This window comes from Mytilus californianus, unplaced genomic scaffold, assembly GCF_021869535.1.
Source record: "Mytilus californianus isolate M0D057914Y unplaced genomic scaffold, xbMytCali1.0.p SCAF_2, whole genome shotgun sequence".
Classification (NCBI taxonomy): domain Eukaryota; kingdom Metazoa; phylum Mollusca; class Bivalvia; order Mytilida; family Mytilidae; genus Mytilus; species Mytilus californianus.
The window spans coordinates 110,445,455-110,473,146 of record NW_026262668.1 but is presented as its reverse complement, the minus strand read 5'-3'; the positions used below and the strand labels follow the sequence as shown (position 1 = coordinate 110,473,146).

The window sequence follows — 27,692 nt, the reverse complement described above, 5'->3', positions numbered from 1 at the left end:
GCCAATACATAGATGTTGACCTCTTTATGTATATATATATATATATATATACATATATAAGTGCCTAAGAATGTAACTTTAACACACTAATGAGTGTTATAAAATTAGTTGTTATATTTTATATTATTCACGCAATATTTCGCTAAACAAATTAGCTTCATCAGGCGTGTGCATCTCTCAAGGTGAAATCGGATGCATGACAAAAACATATTTTTGTAGCTTGAACTACACAAAATTTGAGTAAAAGTTTAACAAAATTTATTGATGTTCTATAAAAAATATATGTTTGTAAATTGTTTAGAAAAATATTTTTGCCGCTTATTGTACATAGCAATTCTTAAATCAAAACAAATAGTTGTTTTAGTTAAATAAAATGAAGTTCAGGATTTATTCCTTTGGGTTTGGGTAGAACTGTTTTTCATCTCTCTCATTAAGTCCATCAGGTGCAAGTGTGCGTAGCTGATGCATCCAGAACCTTTCTCTCTGTTTTCTCCTTTGGGAGTCCCAATTTTGGTTTACCTCAATTATTTGAAAGGTGATATTTTCAAAAGTATGCCCTGTTCTTAAGAGGTGTCTCGTAATTGGACAGTTTCTTCCTTTTGTATAAAAAGACCGGTGACTGGTAAGTCTGATGTTGAATTTCGTTTCTGTTTCACCAACATACTGCAGCTTGCAAGTTCCACAAGTAAGAATATGAATACTATTTTCCGTTTTGCAATTAGATGTAACATAGATGTTGTATCGCTGCTTTGTTACTGTGCTGCATATATATATATATATATAAGTACGTCTGAACCAGTGACGACTCTACAACAGATTTTATCCATCGGATCACCAGTGATGGTGATAACACATTCTGTATATATAATTCGTCTAAATAACAGCGTTAGCAAATTTTTTGTTCTTCCCTGCTATTTTAATATATATACCGCCTAAAAAGTTTACAAAATAACACCAATACTAAAAAAAGAAACATTAAATATAAGTATCTATAAATATTTCGGAAAACAGATATCCCTCATCAGTATGATTATGATGAGGTAAAATGAATCATATCAATCTATTCTGATTTAACCATAACAATTTTTACACTTACAGTTATACAACTTAAAACCAAACAACGCTTGTATAACTCTTAAATTTCAAAAATGACGTAGGTTAAGTATTTACAACAGAGACTGCATAGATATGCTCCTAAAAAGAATAGTAATGTGCGATATGAACTGGCATAATCCTAATTTTCACAGGTGACGAAAGTTAAGTTAATAATAACAGAGATGGCATAGAAATACATTCCTAATGAACAGCATTGATCGATTTGAGCTGGTATAATACTAAAATTTCAAATTTGACGAAGGTACAATAATTACAACAGAGGCTGCGTATTTACATATCCCAAATGAATAGCAGTTCGATTTGAGCTGGTATAATATTAAAATTTTAATTTAGACAAAGGGTAAGTAATTACACCGTGGCTCCGTATTTATGTATCCCAAAATGAATAGCAGCATGCGATTTAAGCTGGTATAATTCTAGAAATTTCATAATTGGCAAAGGTATTTAGGAATAGCAACACCGACTGCGTAGTAATACAACCCAAAATGAAAAGCATACACCTTTTCATTTATCCCATTTGGTGCCAACGTTTTTAATTTTCTTATCCCGAGTGAGTCTATCCTCCCTAGATCAAGCAGTGTTGCATGTGGTCTATGATGGTAATAGTCAGTTGATTGAGGTCTGCCTTAATGTGGCCAGGGGTTCTCAAATGTCGACTAAGAGAAAGGTCTGGCTTGCATTCCTAGTCACTACGACAGCCGTTCATACGTTTGTGAAATGGCTGTTCTAAATTACAACATTTACAATGTAGAAGATACACAGCATTTGTAATGACATAAATTTATAGAGTTATGACGTATTTATTTTAAAGATGTTATTGCAATCAATAACCAATAGGATTGGACACAAGTTATCAGAACTCATATATTATATAGTCCTCTCATATACAATGCATAATAATATCAAAACACGCACATCAAAGCATTAGTAAGTGTAGAAAACAAGGGAAGGAGTCAAACATTGGGACAACACAGAGAAAGAAAAAACAGCACAAAAAAAAACAAAGAGGAGAAAGAAAACAGAACTGCTGATTTGGAATATCAAATTCGTTTTGACTGTTGAATGAAAGATCCTAAAATCGAAAATGGAACAATTTCGTCCAAAGTACTATATTTTTATTTTGGGTTAATAAAAAAAAGTTAGCCTTGAAAATTGTAAATTTTTCGAAGTTTTCATAGGCTTGTAACAGGTTAGGGCTATTCATCTTTCGGAAAATTTGCTGCATTTTTATGAATATGTGCCATTCCAAGTATATATAAAATGTGTATAAACAAAAAATGTTTTTTTAACACTAGAAAAGTAGCCCTAAATTGAGGGATAGTTACTCATTTGGGGAACTATTCCCCATTTGGCGGTTTGTCCTCAATCTGTTTAATCCTATTAGGCTGAGATAGTCTGTTTATGAAGGCATGTTATTTGTCCATGTACGTCTGTGAGTAGTGCAACTTTTATTTAAGTTACGACACAAGACCGAAATAGTCTGTGTATGAAGGCATGTCATTTGTCCACGCACGTCTGTGGGTAGTGCTACGTTTATCTTAGTTACGACACAAGACTGAGATAGTCTGTTTATTAAGGCATATTATTTGTCCGTGTACGTCTGTTAGTAGTGCTACTTTTATCTAAGTTACGACACAAGACTGAGATAGTCTGTTTATTAAGGCATATTATTTGTCCGTGTACGTCTGTGAGTAGTGCTACTTTTATCTAAGTTACGACACAAGACTGAGATAGTTTGTTTATTAAGGCATATTATTTGTCCGCGTACGTCTGTGAGTAGTGCTACTTTTATCTAAGTTACGACACAAGACTGAGATAGTCTGTTTATTAAGGCATGTTATTTGTCCACGTACGTCTGTGAGTAGTGCTACTTTTATCTAAGTTAAGACACAAGACTGAGATAGTTTGTTTGTGAAGGCATGTCATTTGTCCACGTACGTCTGTGAGTAGTGCTACTTTTTTCTAAGTTACGACACAAGACCTAGAAAGTCTGTGTATGAAGACATGTCATTTGTCCACGCACGTCTGTGAGTAGTGCTACGTTTATCTAAGTTACGACACAAGACTGAGATAGTCTGTGTATGAAGGCATGTCATTTGTCCACGCACGTCTGTGAGTAGTGCTAAGTTTATCTAAGTTAAGTCGTTGCAATATTTTTTATCGCAATGTTTTTTATTATAGTATTGTAACAAATCACCGAGAGAAATTCTGTCTTTTACTGAAACAAACAATTCAAATAACATCTTCAGTTTCCTATAAAGAATTTTCGCGATTTTCAAAACGGAAATACTGGTGCCTCGTTATTAAAATACAAATCAAAGTAAAGTGTTTGCTGTTTTCAATATCTTCTAGATATCAGGTTCTTTGACACAACCAGAATACTGTATGAAACAACAAAGGAATAGTGATTGGTACACATCCACCCACATGTACGAGACGAGAGTTTTGAAAAATGTATGTATATGCTACAGACATTTGTTCTATTGTAAGCACAATTTTTCATTCTGCCATCTTGAAAAGCAAGTAATACAATGACCCTATGAAATACAAAGAGAATACATACTTTAAGTCGTTTTGCTGTGAAGTTCTAATAAAAGACATAGAACTTTCAAATTTCCCTCCTGGTATTTGAAAAATAAACTTAATTATACTGCACCATATTTTTTTCTATGCAATATATTTTGTTTTTGGTCATGTATCTCAATGATATTGTTGTCTTCAAATTACCTGAAACTGAACAGGCAATTCCCGAGTGAGTCTATCCTCCCTAGATCAAGCAGTGTTGTGGTCTATGATGGTAATAGTCAGTCGATTGAGGTCTGCCTTAATGTGGCCAGGGGTTCTCAAATGTCGACTAAGAGAAAGGTCTGGCTTGCATTCCTAGTCACTACGACAGCCGTTCATACGTTTGTGAAATGGCTGTTCTAAATTACAACATTTACAATGTAGAAGATACACAGCATTTGTAATGACATAAATTTATAGAGTTACGACGTATTTATTTTAAAGATGTTATTGCAATCAATAACCAATAGGATTGGACACAAGTTATCAGAACTCATATATTATATAGTCCTCCCATATACAATGCATAATAATATCAAAACACGCACATCAAAGCATTAGTAAGTGTAGAAAACAAGGGAAGGAGTCAAACATTGGGACAACACAGAGAAAGAAAAAACAGCACAAAAAAAAAAACAAAGAGGAAAAAGAAAACAGAACTGCTGATTTGGAATATCAAATTCGTTTTGACTGTTGAATGAAAGATCCTAAAATCGAAAATGGAACAATTTCGTCCAAAGTACTATATTTTTATTTTGGGTTAATAAAAAAAAGTTAGCCTTGAAAATTGTAAATTTTTCGAAGTTTTCATAGGCTTGTAACAGGTTAGGGCTATTCATCTTTCGGAAAATTTGCTGCATTTTTATGAATATGTGCCATTCCAAATATATATAAAATGTGTATAAACAAAAAATGTTTTTTTAACACTAGAAAAGTAGCCCTAAATTGAGGGATAGTTACTCATTTGGGGAACTATTCCCCATTTGGCGGTTTGTCCTCAATCTGTTTAATCCTATTAGACTGAGATAGTCTGTTTATGAAGGCATGTTATTTGTCCATGTACGTCTGTGAGCAGTGCAACTTTTATTTAAGTTACGACACAAGACCGAAATAGTCTGTGTATGAAGGCATGTCTATCTAAGTTACGACACAAGACTGAGATAGTTTGTTTATTAAGGCATGTCATTTGTCCACGCACGTCTCTGAGTAGTGCTACTTTTATCTAAGTTAAGTCATTGCAATATGTTTTATCGCATTGTTTTTTTTTTATAGTATTGTAATAAATCACCGAGAGAAATTCTGTCTTTTACTGAAACAAACAATTCAAATAACATCTTCAGTTTCCTATAAAGAATTTTCGCGATTTTCAAAACGGAAATACTGGTGCCTCGTTAGTAAAATACAAATCAAAGTAAAGTGTTTGCTGTTTTCAATATCTTCTAGATATCAGGTTCTTTGACACAACCAGAATACTGTATGAAACAACAAAGGACGAGACGAGAGTTTTGAAAAATGTATGTATATGCTACAGACATTTGTTCTATTGTAAGCACAATTTTTCATTCTGCCATCTTGAAAAGCAAGTAATACAATGACCCTATGAAATACAAAGAGAATACATACTTTAAGTCGTTTTACTGTGTGAAGTTCTTATAAAAGACATAGAACTTTCAAATTTCCCTCCTGGTATTTGAAAAATAAACTTAATTATACTGCACCATATTTTTTTCTATGCAATATATTTTGTTTTTGGTCATGTATCTCAATGATATTGTTTTCTACAAATTGCCTGAAACTGAACAGGCAATTTGTTGAATAATTTTCACATATTTCAGTCATTTCAGTCATTTCACAAAATGACTAGGTATTTTTATTTTAATGCTTGTCAATGTTAGGTATTGTATAAATTTCCATTTAAAATTCAGTCATTTTACAAAATGCTTAAATTTAGAAATTGCCTGTAACATATATACTGAACATAAAAATAAGAAGATGTGGTATGATTGCCAATGAGACAACTCTCCACCAAAGACAAACTGACATAGAGGTTAAACAACTATATGTCATCGTATGACCTTCAACATGGAGCAAAACCCATAATGCATAGTAAGCTATAAAAGGCCCCGAAACGACAAATTTAAAAAAAAAATCAAATGAAAAAACTAACGGCCAGATTTATGTATAAAACAATAAACGAAAAACAAATATGACATATAGCAACAAACGACAACCACTGAATAACAGGCTCTTGACTTGGGAAAGGTACATACATAATTTGTTGGGGTTAAATATGTTTGCTGGCACCAAACCCTCCCCCAAAACCTGGGACAGTGGTGTTACAGTACAACATAAGAACAAACTATAAAAATCAGTTGAAAAGGGCTTAACTCATCAGATAGATACAAAGAACATAAAAACCCTAACAAAAACACAAAAGACACAAAGTACAGACCTTAGAGTACTCGCAGTTACTGAAAGCTAGTTCAAAGCCAATAAAAAATATTAAAAAAATCTTGTGTCTAAGATTAAAATATCAGTACACATCCAACATCCGATGGATTTTGTGTAAAGACGTCATTTACAGTGAGAGAAAAACATGACCTTGTGCATTGCCAAAATATAGGTATCTATTAGTTAGTGTATTCAGTATACATATTCCATTTTATCCTAGTGTGTCCGGATTATAAGGTACTTGGAGGAAAATACAATAGAAAATATTTCTGGTGTAGGCAAAGTGTTTTTAAATCAATTGAACGTTTGAGTATAAGGCGCATCAAACAGTTAATAAATTAAGAAAAATACCGTTTTACTGCATAAAAAATCAGAGACAATGTTACAACATAAACATGTATTGTCTACATGTTGAAATTTTATATTTATACGGATAAACTATAAACTTAGGTGAATTTTGGTTGATCGAGAAAAAAAAGTATAAATAAGATATAACGAAAAAACTGACATTTAGGACAATTCCTCATTTAACATTTCATCAAAGATTTTTAGTCGCATTAGCCATGTTAATAACAGTTCAGTACTACAACTCCCTCCGATAATACAATCGTATGTATAATTGCTAGTTAATACAGTTCATACACATTGTGCGGTTTATATTTCGGAAGTAACAACAAAATGGTGTTTAATCATCACAGTTCTGTCGGATTTATTTTCATGATTCATTACATCATATTGTTCAGCTTTTCTGAAAGATCAGGTATGCTTGTTATTTATATGTAGTTTTCAAGTGTCTGTTAGAAGTTGGGATATAGGAATGTAATTGTTTTATAGGTACAACAAGTACATTGGTCTGTTGGTTAAACAGTTAGTATGGGGAATGAAAGAGGTGACTGTGCTGGTCAGATTGAAACGTACAAATAAATAAAATGCTCTTCATGGCACAGCTTCATATACGACTGCAGAGATCGAACCATGAACAGTTGGGGTAAAGATGGACACAACATCCAAGCTTGATACAGCTTAGATTTGATTAAATATAGGACTCAGCATAGGTTTCTGACACAGAATGAATGTGGTCTAAGAACTTAAAAATTTGTGAAATTTGGCATTTATAGGACTATTATGGTCCAATATCCAAAATCTAAATACATGGCTAGATTAAGCATATAAAAGAGCCCCAAGAATTCAATTTTTGATGAAATCAAACAAAGTTTAATTCTTGACCAGGTGGAACTCAATGTGGACCAATTTGATAACGGTGCCCAAACTCAAAAATCTAAATACACGGTTATATTCAGCATATTATATAGCATATTTTGACCCCTAATTCCTAAACGGTTTGAACCGTAACCCCCAAAATCAATCCCAACCTTTCTTTTGAGGTTTGAAACCTTGTGGTATAATTTCATAGAGATCCATACACTAATATTTAAGTTATTGTCTGGAAACCAAATGTCTTCAGACGACGACGACGAAAAAAAAATGCGGTCATATAAAATATAAATAAGAAGATGTGGTATGAGTGCCAATGAGACAACTCTCCATGAAATGCATGTTCTCGATCGTCTTTATACAACTGATTATAGTACGCACGAGACTTGTCCTGGAATAACCACCATAAGGTACCCAGATCAGGTACGTATGTGAGTTGGTTGGCTCGGAGCCTACCTCCGTAAATATTCAGTATGCCTTCAGAATATACAGGTATACACCCAAACTTATAAAATACCAGCATGGGTAACAAATTAGCACAAAAGAGACGTCCTATTTTGTAAGCATTATACAATGAAGATGTTTGAGCTTCCAAGCAAAAAGAAGGAACTGGAGCAGTCAAAACCGTCAGGAGAAGATGAACATCACAATCAGCTGTACTCATGTAGGATCATTAATAAATCTATTTCAAAGAAAACATTGGTTGAGTAGTCACAAAATGCCCTTTAGAAATTATACTTCAAATTACGGATGTTAATTTTCTGATTGGGTTCCATTAACATATCCTCCAGAATTAGAAATTAAGGAAACAACAGGCGCGTCATCCTCCACCTCATTTTTGTCAAGCCTGCGACATTTATGTCGCAAAAGCGAGACATAGCGACCCTAGATTCCGTCGTCGGCGGCGTCAACATTTAGGTTCAGTCTGTGGTTGAAGTTTTTTTAGACACCTAATGTAATTTGGACAGAAGCATTTTTATGACCAAAATACAGTATCCAGAGCGATTTTGAAAATGTTTATTTTCATTTTCCCGTATTTGACTGATAAATGGACTTAGTTTTTTTTATAGTTAACTTTCAAATTTAGTTCGAGGTTATAGTTTTTCATTCATCAATAACTTTGTCAAACCTTCATGGGATTTTATTAAATTTGGACAGAATCTTGTTTATAACCAAAAGACAGTATCCAGAGCAAAATTTTGCAAATATCTATTTGCATTTTCCGTATTTTACTGATAAATGGGCTTAGTTATTTTACAGTTAACATTCAGGCTCAGTCTGAGGTTAGAGTTTTTCAGTCATCAATAACTTTATCAAACCTTCATGGAATTTTATGAAATTTGGACAGAAGCTTATTAATGACTAAAATAAGTGTCCAGACCAAAATTTAAAAAATATTTATTTTCATTTTTCTGTATTTTACTGATAAATAGACTTAGTTTTTTTACAGTTGACAAGTAGATACAGTCTGGGGTTGACTATAAACATAAGAAGATGTGGTATGATTGCCAATGAGACAAATCTCCACAATAGACCAAATGACACATAAATTAACAACTATAGGTCACCGTACGGCGTTTAACAATGAGTAAAAGCCATACCGCATAGTCAGCTATAAAAGGCCCCGACATGACAAATGTAAAACAATCCAAACGAGAAAACTAAAGGCCTGATTTATGTACAAAATAATGAACGAAAAACAAATATGATATACAGCAACAAACGACAACCACTGAATTACAGGCTCCTGCCTTAGGACAGGCACATACAGAATGAGACGGGGTTAAACATGTTAGCGGGCCCCCCCCCCCCCCCCACCCCACCCACCTAACCTGGGACAGTGGTGTTACAATACACCCTATGAACAAACTATAAAAATCAATTGAAAAGGGCTTAACTTGGACAGACGCTAATATTCAAGACCAAGAAGTAGTATTTAAAAAAAAGTTTGATTTTTTTTTTTTAATTCTGTTGCTCAGTTTTTGGTTTTCTATGTTGTGTTTTGTGTACTTTTGTTTGGTTTGTCTTTTTCCATGGCGTTGTCAGTTAATTTTCGATTTTGAATGTCCCGTTGGTATCACTTTTTAGGTCAACATAACACTTTTAAACTGACAGCAGCAATCGCAGGCGAGACACAGGGTTTCGCGGAACCCTTAAGAATTTTTAGACTAATACCTTGAATTTGACATAAGCGGTCTTCTCAGTACCAGAATCTACAAACGAGACGATTTCAATTTTTGAAATTATAAATTTCCCCACCTTAGCAGCAATATACCAACTACACCTGCATATGGGATATACATTTCCCAACTCATTCGGTATTCAAGAGCTTGCAGCTGCTACTCAGACTTTATAAAACGTCACCAGTATTTGAGCAGAAAGTTGATGAACCAGGGTTATGTCAAAGAACGTCTCGTCCTTTTTCTAAAAAAGTTCATCGGAAGATACCAAGACATTGTTGACAAATATTCCGTATCAACTTCACAAATAATACATGATGGTCTTGAAGTATAGATTATAGGTACTGACGTTGTTTATCATCTTAATTACGTGTTATAGTGTTCTTTTTATTTGTTTTCGTATATTTTTAACCTTTACTGTTTATAAAAAATAAGGAGATGTGGTATGGTAGTCAATGAGACAACTATCCACCAAAGTTCAAATGAAGTGGATGTAAGCAATTATAGGCAACCGTACGGCCTAGTACATTTTTGGTAATATCCTTATGGCGCAGCGGGTATTAATACATTCCGCCATTGTGATATTGTGCTATGGTCATTTTTGTATTCTTAAGCTTGTCTTTCATTTTTGTTTATGTGCTTTGTCTATAGTGTGTCTATATGCCATTTTGTTTTTCTTTGTTGACATAGTTGTTTGTTTTATAGTGGTTAAGATTTGAACACAATATTGACTGCTGTATCCAAATTTTTGACATTTTTACCTATAATGTATGTTTGATTTGCTCACACATTGATGTCAATATCATGTAATTATATGCGACTGTCATACAAGTGTGGTTTAGCTAGCTATAAGAAAGGTTTAATCTTCAATTTTCTAGATAAGGAAATGCCTGTACCTAGTCAGGAATATGACAGTTGTTTTCCATTCGTTTGATGTGTTTGAGTTTTTGATTTTGCCATTTGATTATGGACTTTCCTTTTTGAATTTTCTAATTTTCCTCTTTGTTCGGTATTTTTGTTATTTTACTTTCTCCTGTTGACCTACAGTCAATACTGTTTGGTGTCTAATTGCACTTATCTTAATGTATGCATCAGAGATATGGAAGTTAGGGGGAAAATACCCTAAATTTAAAGTGCACCTGACATTTTTAAAAAATATATCTAAAGTAAAATTAAGTACATTTAATTGCATGATATGTTGAGAGAAATCTTTACGTTAAGCTTATCTGCTAGCGGCACAAACAAATTATCTGCATTTTAAAAACACTTAATAATTCAAAGTCTTGTGGTGTTAAATATATAACTTGCAGATGTAAGTTACCAAGTTCTTAAAATATCATAATATTTAAGTCATTATAGCGAGTAAGCTCAGTCGTGATAACTAGCTAGCTAAGTCGACATTATGTGTAACTTAGTCGTTATAACTAGTTATAAAGTCGTCATAGCAAGTTAACTAAGTCGTGATAAAGAGTTAGATTAGTCGTTATAACAAGTAACTTAGTCGTTCTAACAGTCAACTAAGTCGTGATAACGACTAAAATAAAACTACAACCTGACACTTACTGGCTTTTGTACGAGTGTGCTATAATAACTCTACCGGACTGTTTAAGTAAAATCTAAAGACCTACAGAACCTGTTGACATCAGATATTTTTGAACGAAAAACAAAAAAAAATGATTTAAAATATATATATATTCATCATTAGTTTCTATTAATTCTTCATATTTTGTCTCTGAAAAAAGTAATCGTTCAAAGGAAAAAAATAGAACGACATCCATAAACCATACCGATGTTAAAAAGGTTTTCACAATATATATGAAAGACGTTTAAAAGTATCCGTAAGTGTAACATATCTACTACGATACAATGAGATTATTGGCTGTGTTTGGATATACGCCTAAGGCAGCCTATGGTTACCCATAGGTATCTTTGGGTACCCATGGTTTGATATTTTGATATATAGAATATCAAACCAAAGGTACCTATGGATAACCATAGGCCACCTCTGGCGTATATCCAAACACAGCCATTATTGTTGAAAGCATGATGAAATGTACGGCTGTGTTTGGATATACGCCTAAGGCAGCCTATGGTTACCCATAGGTATCTTTGGGTACCCATGGTTTGATATTTGATATATAGAATATCAAACCAAAGGTACCTATGGATAACCATAGGCCACCTCTGGCGTATATCCAAGCACAGCCAAATCACACATATGATTATTTGAGTGCACCGACGACTTTTGCAATACTCAAACAAATATTGATTCAAGATTTGGAAGATTTGAAACAATTTATAAAATTATAAGATTACTAAATAACTGTTGTCGGTTTGTATGTTTGTTCAATGTTTTTTATTGGGTATTAAAGTTTCAACCCTCTCCCCACACCGCCAAGGGTGACTGGGGAATAGAAATATAGGCTGTGTTTGGATATACGCCAGAGGTGGCCTATGGTTATCCATAGGTACCTTTGGTTTGATATTCTATATATCAAAATATCAAACCATGGGTACCCAAAGATACCTATGGGTAAATTTCTTTTCCAATATATACCCTCGGTTTGCAAATGTAATCTAAGCTTACTCGACCTACGGGCTCTATTACTTTGTATTTATTGTTAATTTGTTCTCGTCCTAAACATGGATGAACTATTTGCAACTGGACGTTTAGCAACAAACAATAGATCAATCAATCAAATTTCAAACAAACAAATCTTTCAGTTTACAAAAAAAAACAAAAAAAAAAACATAGTATTTTGAACCAGTTAAAAATAATGATTTCGGGGTGTTTTTTATTTATCGTATTTGTCAACCTCTGAGGATGGCAAAACTTATAAGGTTTAAAAAAACACTAGTAATGAGAGTAAATAACGTTTTTAAAGGGGATTTAAATTGACACGAGGGTCCATTTATAACGCACACGAAGACAACTTTAAATACAACTATATAAATTTTAATCCTCTCAAATATGCACATACTCATGGCATCCTCTGACAGGTTTTTTTTTTTTGCGATTGTTGAAATACGTTTCAATTATTTAAGTATTTCAAGTTTCATTGACTTCACAAAATACCCAGAAGGCAAATGATATGATCAGTAATAAATATTATTTAGATGATGGTACGTCAACCTTTTTTTATTTCGGAATGTTGATATATTGCCTTTCCGTTTTGCTAGGCTCACGTGGGAAAATATGGTATTTCTGTCCTCCCAATAATAAACCTATAGGTCTTTTTTTTATTACCTTTTAGAATGTAGAAACTATTTCGGCTAGTTATATACCTATTGGTATAGTGTAGAAAACAGTTAACATGAAATCACTGGCAAATAAGTTATTTTGTACCTATCAAAAACTTGAGCTTTGTCCCAATTTCAACATGAGTAGAGAACAAGCCATAGTAGTTGGAAACATGTCACAAAAGTTAGTTGCCGTAAGTATGTTTAAATCAAAATTTCAAAATGATATTCTGCTTATCTTATCAGATTTTACCATAATGTGATACTCAGCAAGGTGAAACGTACTTTATATCAATGTGTACGCGTGAGTAGGATGATCTGGTCCAACTTTCCTAGAGTTATATCCATTTTTACCAAGAAAGTTGGACCCTAACCAGTATGCAACTCATGTGACGTGGTTTGTTGGATAATTTTAGCGTTTTCACATGAGTCTGTTGTTGTTTTCGGTCTGTAAACTCGTTGATTTCTGTATAAATTTGCAAGTAGTAAATGTAATGAGCATTAATGATGCAATAGCCGAGTTGCAACTACAATTTGATTATCGATATATCGATATAATTAACTTCAACTTTTGAAGTATCAACTTTTTATCACAAAATATTCGTAAAAAACTCTTTTGTCTACACATCTTTTTTTTTTTATTTGGGCAGAGGTTCTCTACATCTAGCCTAATTCGATTGGTCTGGGGGCATAAAGCCAACTAAAATTAGTGAAAAAAAACTGATTTGAAATTGATCATCAATCATATCAATATAAAAAGCATCAATATCTATGCTATCACCCTTGTATTAACTCCGTAACTCATTTAAATCCCTTTTGGAACCTCATTGTCAAAACAGAGTCTTGTATATCGAATGCACCTTTTTCTATTGTAGAAAACATTACATTGGTTGTGTTAAGATATACGCCTAAGGCAGCCTATGGTTACCCATAGGTATCTTTGGGTACCAATGGTTTGATATTTTGATATATAGAATATCAAACCAAAGGTACCTATGGATAACCATAGGCCACCTCTGGCGTATATCCAAACACAGCCAACATTAATTATCAATTCAACGTGAGGAGTTAGCTATACAGAGACAGGAAATATTCATGTAAACTTGACACAGACGATGCGAATTACTTAACTTCAACATGCGTTTTTATGTTAGATTTATGTTTTAATGTACTATGTATAAACAGCAGCTCCCGTTTGTACGATTCGTCAAATTACGCTTTCGTACGTTTGTTCGTCAATATCCTGGTCATCTCTATAAAGTGAAATAGAAGGATTAAATCCTGGTCGTATCAATTCAATATGTTATCTAATTATAGTAGTTTGTTGTCGCGTTGATTACACTTTGTTTGACCATAACTAACATTTATGTTTATATTTTATTTTGCCGTTCATCAATCTGGTCACCTGATTTAATAAAAATCCCAAGGTCCAATGTACTGACAATTTTAATATAAATCTCTCTCTGGAGATGTGTATTCGAACTCACCAAACTAAAAATAAGTGTGTAAATATGTTTGTTATATATAATTGTTTGTAGTTATTTTGTTATAATTTATGGAAATGTTAAAAGCACGGGTGACAATTTTATATATATATATATTAAGACTGAAAGTGTTTATGTAACAGCCACTATGTTCCGTCAGTTACTTTGTTCAGGCGGAACTTTTCAACTAGTTATTGCGTTCCGATGGAACTTTCCAACTAGTTGTTTTATTCCAAGTGCAGTCGAAAAGTTCTGGAAAAAAGTAGCTAGTTGAAAAGTCCCGGAACAATGTAGCTAGTTGAATAGTTAACCGTAACCCTAACCCTAACCTAACCCTAACCCTAACCTAACCTAACCCTAACCCTAACCCTAACCCTAACCCCAACCCTAACCCTAACAAAGAGGAACTTTGTGACTAGTTGATAAGTTCCGTTTGACTTTTGTGGCTAGTATCTTTGTTCCCCTTTGAAAAGGTTCAGAGATAATATGTTGCACTTTTACTTTGCATCAATTCTCCAAATGGAACTTTGTGACTGGTTGATAAGTTCCGTTGGAACTTTTGGGCTAGTTTGTTAGTTCCGGTTTTGACTTATTTGCCAAAGAGGAACTTTGTGGCTAGTTGATAAGTTCCTTTTGACTTTTGTAATCAGTATCTTGGTTTCCCTTTGAAAGGTTCAAATATAATATTGCGCTTTTACTTTGCATCAATATTCTCCAAATGGAACTTTCTGCCTGGTTGATAATTTTCGTTGGAACTTTTAGGCTAGTTTGTTAGTTCCGGTTTTGACTAATTTGGCAAAAAGGAACTTTCTAACTAGTTGATATGTTCCGTTGGAAATTTTCAACCAGTCACTTTGTTCCGGTGGAACTTTTAAACCAGAGGAAGAACAAAGTAACTAGTTAATAAGTTCCTCCGGAACTTTTCGGCTAGTTAGTTCTTTCCGCCCGGAACTTTCCAACGTCGGAACAAATTTACATTTACATTTAATGTAGAAGAAATGACCACTCTGACTCACTGTTACGCTGCTTGGGATACCAAAGTTACTTGATGGGTATTTCCAACGCACTTTACAAAGTCAGAGTGGGACTCTTTTACAGTCGAGCCACAAGAGTTAGGGAAAAGAGGTTGTTAAACTTAGATGATATTGTTTTGTAAACTTATTTATGCAGCATAGTTTGGGAGCCATACCTGTAATATTATTGTTAATCATATGTAAATCTGAATTACAACCCAGACTTAATCTCAAAGAAAATTCAACAGTAACTGTTAATAATGAGATATTTTGTCAAATGGAAGCCAAACAAAGTCGGGCTTGGATACTAAATTTATTACCGAAGTGTTGTATCATATATTGTGTAATAATGAAAATTGTATTATTTATCATGCTATTTATATTGATATTAGTCTTGCTTTTGTCTGGTGACATAGAAAAAAATCCTGGTCCATCATCGCTATATTCTTCAGATAAATTCACATTGTCATCCGTATCCGTCCTCTCCTTTGATGAATTTAAGCATTGTCTCTCCAAATTTATATCATTTGTGCATTTAAATGTTCAGAGTTTAGAACCTAAACTAGATTTAATAAATGTCGAACTTCAGCGCCTGGATATACTCTGCTTTACGGAAACTTGGTTAAAGCCAGATGTTCTCGAAAATGATGTTCTGTTAGACAATTTTGTAAAGCCGTTCAGGCATGACAGAGTAGATCGTATCGGTGATGGGGTGGCTGTTTATGTGAAAAGTTATCTTTCTGCAAAACGGAGATGTGACAGAAGTAAACGGGATAGAAAGTGTTTGGCTAGAATTAAAGTTAAAACAAAATCGACCCTTTTTGCTCGGTACTTTCTATAGGCCTCCCAACTCACCACAGCATTTGTTGAATCTTATAGAGCATTCTTTTGATCTTGCTTCAGATACTGGCATTGAGACCATCTTAATTGTATAGGCGATTTTAATGACGACCAAATGAATCCACGACAATCTAAGATGAAGGAAATTTTCACAAGATATGGCATGACCCAATTTGTAAAGGAACCTACCATTTTTTGTGAAAATTCAGCATCTATTATTGATTTGGTTTTAAGTAACAACTCGAACGCAGTAGACTTGGTCCATGTAGGTCAACCGTTTCTTCCCGCTTATATCCGATTTCACTCTCCTTTTTATTGTATACTAAAATTCCACAAACCGTCAAATACGTGTTTCAAACGCAAGATATGGTTGTATGACAGAGGCGACTACGACCTTTTCCGTAGGATGCTTTCAGGTGTTAACTGGAACGATTTTATTGAATCTAGCACTAATGTCGATTCGCTTGTCGAGAGATTTTGCTTCAAAAGCTATTCCAAATAAAACTATCACAGTCAGGAAAAGCGATCCACCGTGGATGAATAATTACATACGCAGGAATATTAGAAAAAGAAATCGTATTTATAAAAAGGCGAAAAAGGCAAATAGTCCCGAAAACTGGCTACAATTTCGCAGAATTCGAAACAAAACTGTAAACGTAATACGGAACGAGAAGACAAAATTCTATGACAAATTGATTGAAAAGCTTAGAACGACCATGTCTTCAACCAAAGTTTGGTGGAATTTAGTCTACCATATAACCAACTTAAAATCTCGAGACATGAACATCCCGCCTATCAATTTAAACAACTCCGTAATTGATGACGATAAACAAAAGGCCAGGGCATTCAATGACTATTTTGCGTCATAGTCTTATATCGATGATAGCAACAAATTACTGCCTGAGGAGAACATCCCTCCAGATAGACGATTAAGTAATATCGTTTTCGAAACGTACGAAGTTAAAGACATTCTTCAAACTCTTAATGTCAACAAGGCCTCGGGGCCTGATGCTATAAGCGGTCGTATTCTCAAGCCTATTGCCGATATTATAGCAAAACCATTACGCGCTATTTTCAACTTAGAACAAAATTGTTCCCGTCCGCATGGAAGCTAGCTAATGTAATTCCTTTTTTCAAGAATGATGATAAAAGCATCCTTAGTAATCATCGTCCAATATCTCTTCTCTCAGTGATGAGTAAAGTTTTCGAGCGTTGTGTATATAAGCACGCATTTAACTTCATACGAGTTTTGATTACTGAGCACCAGTCTGGTTTCATGCCTAACGATTCGACAAGAAATCAGCTCTTATATATTTGTAACGTTCTTATCAAAGCCCTAGACGAAAGCAAATATATTAGGTTCATATTTTTCGATATAAGTAAAGCCTTCGACCGTGTTTGGCATAAGGGATTGCTCTATAAGCTGCAAATGATGGGCATTGTTGGTGACCTCCTCCTGTGGCTTAAGGATTACTTGTCGAACAGAAAACAAAGGGTTGTTATAAACGGAGTAGAATCTTCCTGGGCTGATGTAAATGCTGGAGTACCCCAGGGTTCAATTTTTGGGCCCTTGTTGTTCCTCATTTATATCAACGACATTATAAACGAAGTAAGCTGTAAGATTAAACTATTCGCGGACGATACATGCATTTATGCTGTTGTAGATCCACTAGTTTCATCGATTTCTTTAAACTACAACTTGCGTGAAATAAATAGCTGGGCGGATAAATGGTTAGTAAATTTTAATCCGTCTAAGACAGAATCCATTTTATTCTCACGGAAAAGCGAACCAGATTATCATCCACCTTTGAATACGAATGGCGTCAAAATAAAAAGAGTTCAGACTCGTAAGCACTTAGGATTAACTTTCCCGAGTGATGGTACATGGAATCATCACATTGAAAAAATTACGTTAAAGACATTACCTCGACTAAACTTACTGCGTCGCCTAAAATTTAGGCTTGACAGAAGATCTCCATAGGCGGATCCTGAGGGGCCTGGGGGACCCGCCCCCCCCCCCCCCTTTCGTGGGAAAAATTTGGTTGATTATATAGGGAATCACTGAAGCATGACTGGAGCGGGCCCACCCTTAGGTCAGTCAGCGCCCCCCCCCCCCCCCCCCCCTTATGAAAAGTTCTGGATCCGCCACTGATCTCTTGAAAATATGTATTTTAGCTGCGTACGCCCATTACTTGAATATGTTGATGTTGTCTGGGATAACTGTCCCGAATACTTAAAAACCAAACTTGGACATATAAATTACGATACTGCACGCATCGTTACTGGTGCAACAAAACTCACCAAGTCTACGCTTACTTTTAGCAGAATGCGGGTGGGAGACTCTTCGACAGCGAAGAGATAAGCATAAACTTCTACTTTTTCATAATATGGTGAATGGAAAGACCCCATGTTATCTAAATGATATTCTACCAGATCAGTTTAGAAACATACACCAGTATAGAACTCGTTACGCTAATAATTTTCCATCAGTACCCTGTCGAACTACTTATTATATGAATAGTTTCCTTCCATCAACAGTTCGACTTTGGAATAGCATTCCCCCAGATATAAAAAGTGCTGATTCTATCACTCTACTTAAAGCCTTTCTTAAGCCAAATCATTCTATACCAAATTATTATTATGTAGGCAGTAGACTAGGTCAGATATATCATGCCCGAATCCGTACCGAGAGCATTAGTTTTAGAGATCACTTGTATCAGAAAAATTTGGAATCAGACCCATTTTGTAAATGTAAACATATAGAGAACACGAAACACTTCCTCCTTAACTGTCCCAATTATCATCGAACACGTGAAGTCCTTTTTGTTAATCTAGCTGGTACACTTAACATAGATACGTTACTTTATGGTGATCCGAACATTACAGATAAAGACAATAAAACAACTTTCTTATTGTCCAAGACTATATATTGAAAACTAAGAGATTCACAAAATAATTCTTGTTGGCTCAACAACATGTCACCCAATATTAAAAAATTACTGTCTGCATTATATGTTAATTTCCATTACATTTGTTTTCTTTTCATATGATATTATGTTATATGATTGTACATTTTCTGTCCATTGTAATTAATTTTGCCGTTCAAAAGAAGAGGAATTTGTATAAGTGACTTGTCACTTGTTTTCCAATCCATGTATTGTATTGATGTACGTATTTATTTGTCTGTTTCTAAATAAAATATTGCTTACACTAAATAAATGTTTAATTTCCTAACATTTTCATGTATAGTTTGAAAAAAAACTTTAGATTTGATATTATTTGCATTTTTCTACACATTTCTATATGACCAAATAGACATTAAAAGAATAGCCAAATTCAGGTAAACCAAGTCAAATACCAATTTCAACTTATAAAATAGATACATCATGTTTTCTCAGACTAAAATGTAATGAATGGAAATATATAGAAAATGTCGAAATTATTCTACAGACAACGGGCCTTGACCATTTGCAAACGGAAACATTAACGTTAATATCTTTAATAAGCTTTACGGTAACGAAACGAAAAATATACAACTATCCAATATTTTAGAAAAGAGTAGTTTAAACTTGTACCAATCATGTGTGGTTGTTAAATGTAAGCAGTTGTATTTATTAAACATTGACGACTTTCGCTCAACAAGGCTAAATTTTTTTGGCAAGGACACACGAGTGTCTGCCTATAAATGCCACGCTCCAACGAATGAATCTTTATGATAAACAATAAATGCCAGTTATGTTCCTAGAATGCGACTGACAATATTTTTTACGTTATGTTAGATTGTCCTTCTTTCTCGTCTATTAGAAAAAGAACAATTTCCGACAAACAAGCATGTTTCGATAGCCTAACAAGAGGATCTCAAGAGCCTGAATCGCTCACCTGTAATTTTTTGCTTAAATCTTTCATCAATGATTATTTTTGCTTTTCAATATATATTAATGAGTGGCTAAAAAATGCCATTTAAATGTTCTTTGTATCTGTCATATTTTCTTCAAAAGCTAAAAATGCATTTTACCCCTATGTTCCATTTAAGCCATAGTGGCTATGTTTCTTGATGTATAAGGAAATAAAATATAAAATTTATACTAGATACTCTGAAACTCATTCAGCCCAAGTTTGGCTGAAATTGATTCAGCAGTTTCAAAGGAGAAGATTTGTGAAAGTAAGCAAACAAATTGTGAAAAATTGTCTTTAAAGGACAATAATTCCTTAAGGGGTCAATTGACAATATTGGTCATATAAAAACTTATTTGTAGATCTTACTTTGCTGAACATTTTTGCTGTTTACAGTTTATCTTTATCTATAATAATATTCAAGACAATAACCGAAAACTGCAAAATTTCCTTAAAATCTTCAATTCAGGGGCAATTACCTAGAAATCAGATACCCGATTTGACTGATAATTTCAGGGCAGGTAGACCTTGACCTAATGAATACTATAACTTCTGGTCTGATTTGCTCTAAATGCTTTAGTTTTTGAGATATAAGTCAAAAACTGCATTTTACTCTATGTTCTACTTTTAGCCATGGTGGCCATGTTTTCTGAGGAAACCGAAAATAAAACACAAACTTTATTCTAGATAACCTATAATCATTCAGCTTAAGTTTGGTTTAATTTGATTCAGTCGTTTCAGAGGGGAAGATTTTTTAAAGTTAGAAAACATGATAAACAAATTGTGTTCAATTGTCCTTAAAAGGCAATAACTCCTTAAGGGGTGAATTGACAATATTGGTCATATAAAAATTTATTTGTAGATCTTACTTTGCTGAACATTTTTGTGTTTACAGTTTATCTTTATCTATAATAATATTCAAGATAATAACCAAAAACTGCAAAATTTCCTTAAAATTACCAACTTAGTGGCAGTAACCCAACAATGGGTTGTTAGATTAATCTGAAAATTTCAGGGCTGATAGAACTTGGCCTAATGAACATTTTTACCCCATGTCATATTTGCTCTAAATGCTTCAGTTTTTCAGACTTTTGTCGCAGAAAGCTCGACATGGGGATAGTGATCCGGCGGCGGCGTTAACTAACTTCTTAAAAGCTTTATATTTTAGAAGGTGGAAGACCTGGATGCTTCATACTTTGCATATAGATGCCTTATGTTACGAAATTTCCTTCTGTCACATGTCCATTGTCCTTGACCTCTTTTTCATGGTTCAGTGACTACTTGAAAAAAAAGTTAAGATTTTTTGTAATGTTAATTTCTCTCTTATTATGAGTAATAGGATAACTATATTTGGTATGTGCGTACCTTGTAAGGTCCTCATGCCCGTCGAGACAATTTTCACTTGACCTCGACCTCATTTCATGGATCAGTGAACAGGGTTAAGTTTTCGTGGTCAAATCCATATCTCAGATACTATAAGCAATAGGTCTGGTATATTTGGTGTATGGAAGGATTGTAAGGTGTACATGTCCAACTGGCAGGTGTCATTTGACCTTGACCTCATTTTCATGGTTCAGTGGTTATAGTTAAGTTTTTGTGTTTTGGTCTGTTTTTCTAATACTATATGCAATGGGTCAGCTATATTTGGTGTATGGAAATATTTTATGATGCACATGTCATTCTCGCGGGCTTTATTTGACCTTGACCTCATTTTCACGGTTCATCGCTCAGTGTTAAGTTTTTGTGTTTTGGTCTGTTTTTCTTAAACTATAAGCAATAGGTCAACCATATTTTTGTATAGAATGATTGTAAGCTGTATATGTCTGTCTGGCAGGTATCATCTGACCTTGACCTCATTTTGTTGGTTCATTGGCCAATGTTAAGTTTTCGTGGACAAGTTTATGTCTTAGATACTATAAGCAATAGGTCAACTATATTTAATTCATAGGTTGATTGTAAGGTGTTCATGTCTGCCTGGAATGATTCATCTGACCTTGACCTCATTTTCATAGTTCATTGGTCAATGTTTAGTTTTCTTGGTTAAGTCTGTTTCTTAGAAACTATAATCAATAGGTCAACTATATTTGGTGTATTGAATGATTGTAAGGTTGATAGTTGTAGTAAAGCTTTATATTTAGGACTATCAACATAATATCAATGGTAAGTAAAGAAGGCGAGACATTTCAGCGTGTGCACTCTTGTTGAGATATAAGCCAAAAACTGCATTTTACCCCAATGTCCTATTTTTAGCCATGGCGGCTATGTTTTTTGACAAAAAAGAAAATAAAACACAAACTTTATTCTAGATACCCTAAGAATCCTTCAGCTTAAGTGTGGTTGGAATTGGTTCAGTAGTTTCAGAGGAGAAGATGTTTGAAATAGTTTATACCGGACGGACGACGACGACGGACGCCAAGTGATGGCAAAAGCTCACATTTCCTGTGGTAAGGTGAGCTAAAAATGGATATCTGCTTTGAATAGTTTTCGCTCTTAGTACATAGGTGATCTGGGTTTCTTGTGTTATCCGGACTTATAGATTATAGTTTATACATGATCGAGAAAAAATCTCTTACAGACGTTATGAATGAACGTTCTTGTTTACTTGATAAAATTTCAAATTATTAATATCATAAACTGTGTGCGAAAGTTTTTAGATTTAAAGTTTGACTTTTTATGTATTTTTATGGATGACATTATACTATACGAATATGAACTCGTTATTGCAATGTACTTTTACGAAATAAGCAATGTATTATGTTATTTTAGCGTTAATGTAATTATTAGTTTTTTAAATATTTGTAACTATGTTGTAACATGTTTTACTACAATCATATAATGCTGTTTGTACATACTATGTTTTGAGGACGCAGGTGTCAGTACCCCGCTGGCACTTGCCCCCATTGTAAAGAGGTAGAAGTGTAATCTTTTTAATTAAAAGGAATTTAGAGTTTGGCCTCAAACTGTCATTTATAACAATACATGAACAAATGGTTATTAAAGGGGCGCATCGGATTTACCTAGGAATATCTACATGTACCTCTCTGCAAAGGTAATAGCCAAAACGCACATATATATGTGAAAGCGAAAATACTCAAACGGTTGACTGGGGTATAAAAAACTGGTCATCCATGGACTTCTCCTGCCCAACAGTAAAACCTTTGCTAACTTAAAAGTGTCCAACATACCCTAATTTCTAGTGTCGGGGTCCAAATTTGCGCGCCCTTCAAATTCGGTTGACCTACTTTTTTAAAGTTACTTTCGTGATTTTCCTTGATGTCCTGCAAGATAGATCAAGTAAAATGTGAATGTCGAGAGAATGCAGGTGAGTGGGGTAGTTTATAGATATAGCGTGTTAGTAACTGTTGGTATATATGGTGTTCTTCCATGAACAGAAATAATACGCTAGCGTGTGAAGGTGTTCTAGACTCGGACTGACTTAGATCATCGAAAAACACGTATTATGACCTCTTCTAATTTATATTTTCAGTTTGCTGCCTATTTTCGTTTGTCTAACATCCCCTATAATTGATGCATCACAACAATATTTCTCTTACAGAGAGTTTAGTCCAATATTATCCACAGAAGAAAACTTGGTGGGATGCTTCTCATTTCTGCTATGAGAAAGATGGGTCATTAATGGCTAATGACGGGTTAAATACCAGTATTAAACATATGCCGATTGATCTTTCTGGAGAACAAGAATTCTGGACAAGAAATAAAGTGTACTCCGAATGGATCACAATTTACGGATGCCTTAGACTGGATAAGCTTTTTCCAAACAAATACAAGTTGTTAACGCCTGATGACAGGGATTTCACCATGGCGTGCTATATACATTGTTACAAGGGCTATAACATGAATACATTTTTCATAGTGAAGGTATTTATTGCATCAAAATATATATTATTATCATGTTAACATAAAATATACTTGAACACGTTAATATAATTAAATCTTAACTGAAAAAATTGATCTGGCATGGCAAGAATTCCTCCTGAACCCCCTTTATGTATATCTATACTTATTCCGTAAGTAAGAGGTGTTCAAAAGAAGTCATTATATAAGTAAACCATATACAGTTCCATTTTCACGATGTGAATATAGTAAAAAAATAATACTAAATACAAATTAAGCGATTGTTTCCAATTTTGATGGGAAAATAAAAAATAATGCAAATAAATTAAGCGTCCTTATAATGATCTAAATCTCATAACTTTTAAATATAAGATTTCCAAACTTTGCAAAAGAGATACCTATAATTCATGTATCAACAACATGTAGGTTTTTTTTTTAAATCTATGTATTAGATAAAAGAGATTTGATGATTTTAAGACAAATCTAAGAAGGTTTTCTCCGCTTTAATGTGCTTTCTATACAAATGTTCACCTATTTTAAAATAAATCAATCAGTAATATTAGAGATAATAAAAGAGATAAATGCTTTATTTTTTCGATTTTCAGTTAAAGTTCAACGAGCCAAGGTTGTATGCAAAACTTTAGCAAAATCTGTGACATAGCCCATTCACTGTTCCTAGACCTTAAGTTTTATCTATTTCAAAATGAAGAAAAATTCTGATATTTTTTTAAAAACAGGGCTTATTTCTGAAGAATCAAATGATTAAAACATTTAGTTGAATGTTTTTTTTTCTAATGTCCATAGGCATATTTCATGTATAATCATGAAGAAGACACATTTGACAATATGTATATTCAAAAAGTAGGTGTCAGGAAATTGGGACTGTCTCTGGAAACATAGAGTGTTATTAGTTGGATTAAAATGTTTTTGTCTCGCCTTGACGGAGTCAAAAAGCGAGAAATAGGTATACTGTCTGTCGGCGGCGAAGGCGACGGCGGCGGCGTCAACAATGTATTAGTTTGTGATTAGGTCTAGTTCATGGTGAACCACTAGCGGTAGGTCAATGATATTTGGTATGCAGTTGTATTATCATTCGCACATCTCATTACCATGGAGATTATTTGGTCCCGCCCCCTCAGTCAAGGTCTATTGACTTTGAAACTATTCATAATAGCTTGTATTAGTTTGTGATTAGGTCAATTTATGAGGAACCACTAGTGGAAGGTCAATGATATTTGGTATGCAGTTGTATAAGCATTGGTATATCTCATTTCCATGGAGATTATTTGGCTCCGCCCCCTTAGTCATGGTCTATAGACTTTGAAAATTTTGCTAAGTTAACATGTATTAGTTTGTGATTAGGTCAGTTCAAGGGGAACCATTAGTGGTATGCAAATGTTAATTGGTGTTCAGTTGTATAAGCATTAGCACATCTCATTTCCATGGAGAATATTTGGCCATGCCCCCTCAGTCATGGTCTATTTACTTTGAAACTTTTGCTTAGTTTACATGTATTAGTTTGTGATTAGATCAGTTTAAGATGAACTGCTAATGTTAAGTCAATGATATTTGGTATGCAAATTTATTGGCATTTGCAAGTATTGTTTCCATGGAGATTATATAGCCCCACCCCTGATCATGGCTCATTAACTTTGAAGCTTTTACATAGTTTACAAGTTAATGTTTGTGTTTAGGTTTGTTTAAAGGGAACGACTTATAATAAGTCAATGGTATTTGGTATGCAGTTGTATTAGCATTGGCACATCTCATTCCATGGAGATTGTTTAGCCATGTACCTTCAGTCATGGTCCATCGACTTTGAATATTTGCATAACTTACATGTTAAAGTATTGCTATTTTAATTTCAACATTTGCATTATCAAAATTACAAAAAGGCGAGACATATCTCTGTGATAACAGTTTAGTTTTTGTAAGTTTTGTACATGACGCCAAATCCAATGCAATGTGTATTTAGAGTGCAACGCTCTCTCTTGTATGTTTAAGAACTTGCCCTGCAGATTTGGACGAAAATATCCGAATTAATTCACACCACATGATCTTGCTTTAGCTAATAGATTTATTCAATAATAATGTGAGGGAGGTAAACTATATATATTATATGTTTTAAAGATGAAACGGTTACAAGAATATTAAAAACAAAAATTCGAAACGAAAATTATTGTTTTAAGAATCTTAATAAAAAGTTCGTATTGCAGAAAAAAATGTTAATTAGAACGTTTATTGTATGAGACACAATACTTTATTTCAAATAAATAGTATATACGTTTTTTAAAAAAATATTTTAGGAATCCTATTGCGCATGTATAGATACTAAATATATATCAGACAACGTTGACTTAATCGATTATCGCCAAAATTGTGCTAGAATATGCAAAGATGGTATTGGGATTTGTGGTGATTTCATTGAAAATGCAGAGTTTGTAACTGTTTACAGAACAATCAATACCGGATTTGATAGTAAGTTTGTTTTATTTATAAACTTTTCTGAGCCGGGAAGAAACTACTACGGAAATATACACTGAAAATAACACTTTATAAATTAAGTGCGTGCGCATCGCTCTGCAAGATTAATCTTCACCAGGAATGCTCAAATCCAAAAAAATTAAAGCCAAGAAAATTAGAGGAACTATATATGATCAAATGAAACTTAAGCAAATAGCTTAATTCGCCTAAGAGCAACCTAGCCTGGTGGAGTTGGAACCTCTCCAGTAAATCATAAAATATTTAAGTGTGGAGGACATTGTGAAATTCATTGAAAATATCCTGACTTATCTAAACTTTATTATATTTCACATATAACTGAAAATTTCGATACCTGATGTGTTGGATGATTTGATATGGCTCTTTTGCGAAATCAAACAAAAACAATATAACAAAGAATCATTTATTTTCCTAAATTCAGATTACCCTCAATTGCACAGTTACTACATTTCTCTTGGAGGACTTGAGAGGGAATGTCTTGCACTTAACTGTTCAAATGGTAAATCACATATAAGACCATGTGATGAAGAAAATGATGCAGTGTGTTCAGACGGTAAGAAATGCTCTCTCTTTCACACACACACACACTTTTCTAAATTCTGTATTTTTCAGATAAATGGACTCACTTTTTAAGTCAACATTACACTTTAACACTGACAGCAACAATCGCAGGCGAGACACAGGGTTCCGCGGAACCCCTTGCTAATTTTCATGGTTTAGTGATTACTTAAAAACCTTTTTCTATAACGAAATTTTCTCATTTATTATGAGTAATAGGATAACAATATCTGTTAGATGAAATCTACATGTCTGTCCGACAGGATTTATCTGACCTTGGCCTCATTTTATGGATCAGTGGTCAACGTGAGGTTGTCATGGTCAGAACCGTTTCTCAGATATTATTATCAAAAGGTCAACCATATTTGGTGTATGGAATGTTTGTTAGGTGTACATATCCGTTTGACAGGGTCAAATCAACTAATCACGACCTCATTTTCACGGCTCATTGGTCATATTAAGTGTTTGTGGTTACTTTAATCAGATACTAAAAACAATAGGTCAATTAAAATTGACCAGACTCAAGCTAGCGACCAATTCTACCGACCAATCAAGCTAGCAACCAAAAAAATTAACATCAACTTTGAACCCCTACAATTTCCAGAAGGTTATAACCCCCAACAAAATTATATCAGTGGGCCTTGCTCTGATTTATTACCTTTCATTTGAGCTATGTCCGGTGGAGAACTTTGCCGTACGGAGCAAGGCCCACTGAAATAATTGTTTTGGGGTTAGAACCTTCTGAGAATTATAGGGGTTCAAAGTTGATGTTAATTTAT

The 27,692-nt window shown here is 33.9% G+C and overlaps 2 protein-coding genes across 7 annotated transcripts in view; both read left to right on the top strand.

Moving 5' to 3' along the window:
* Positions 1-27,692, top strand: part of LOC127728572 (uncharacterized) — an 879,051-nt gene that overhangs the window by 625,918 nt on the left and 225,441 nt on the right. The window lies entirely within an intron of this gene.
* LOC127727756 (uncharacterized) overlaps positions 6,786-27,692 on the top strand; it is a 36,554-nt gene continuing 15,647 nt past the window's right edge. The window contains exons 1-4 of the mRNA XM_052234872.1: positions 6,786-6,892; positions 23,555-23,877; positions 26,160-26,331; positions 26,777-26,908. Of these exons, the coding sequence (XP_052090832.1) occupies positions 6,811-6,892; positions 23,555-23,877; positions 26,160-26,331; positions 26,777-26,908 (709 nt within the window). The 5' untranslated portion in view covers positions 6,786-6,810. The remainder of the gene's footprint in view (positions 6,893-23,554; positions 23,878-26,159; positions 26,332-26,776; positions 26,909-27,692) is intronic.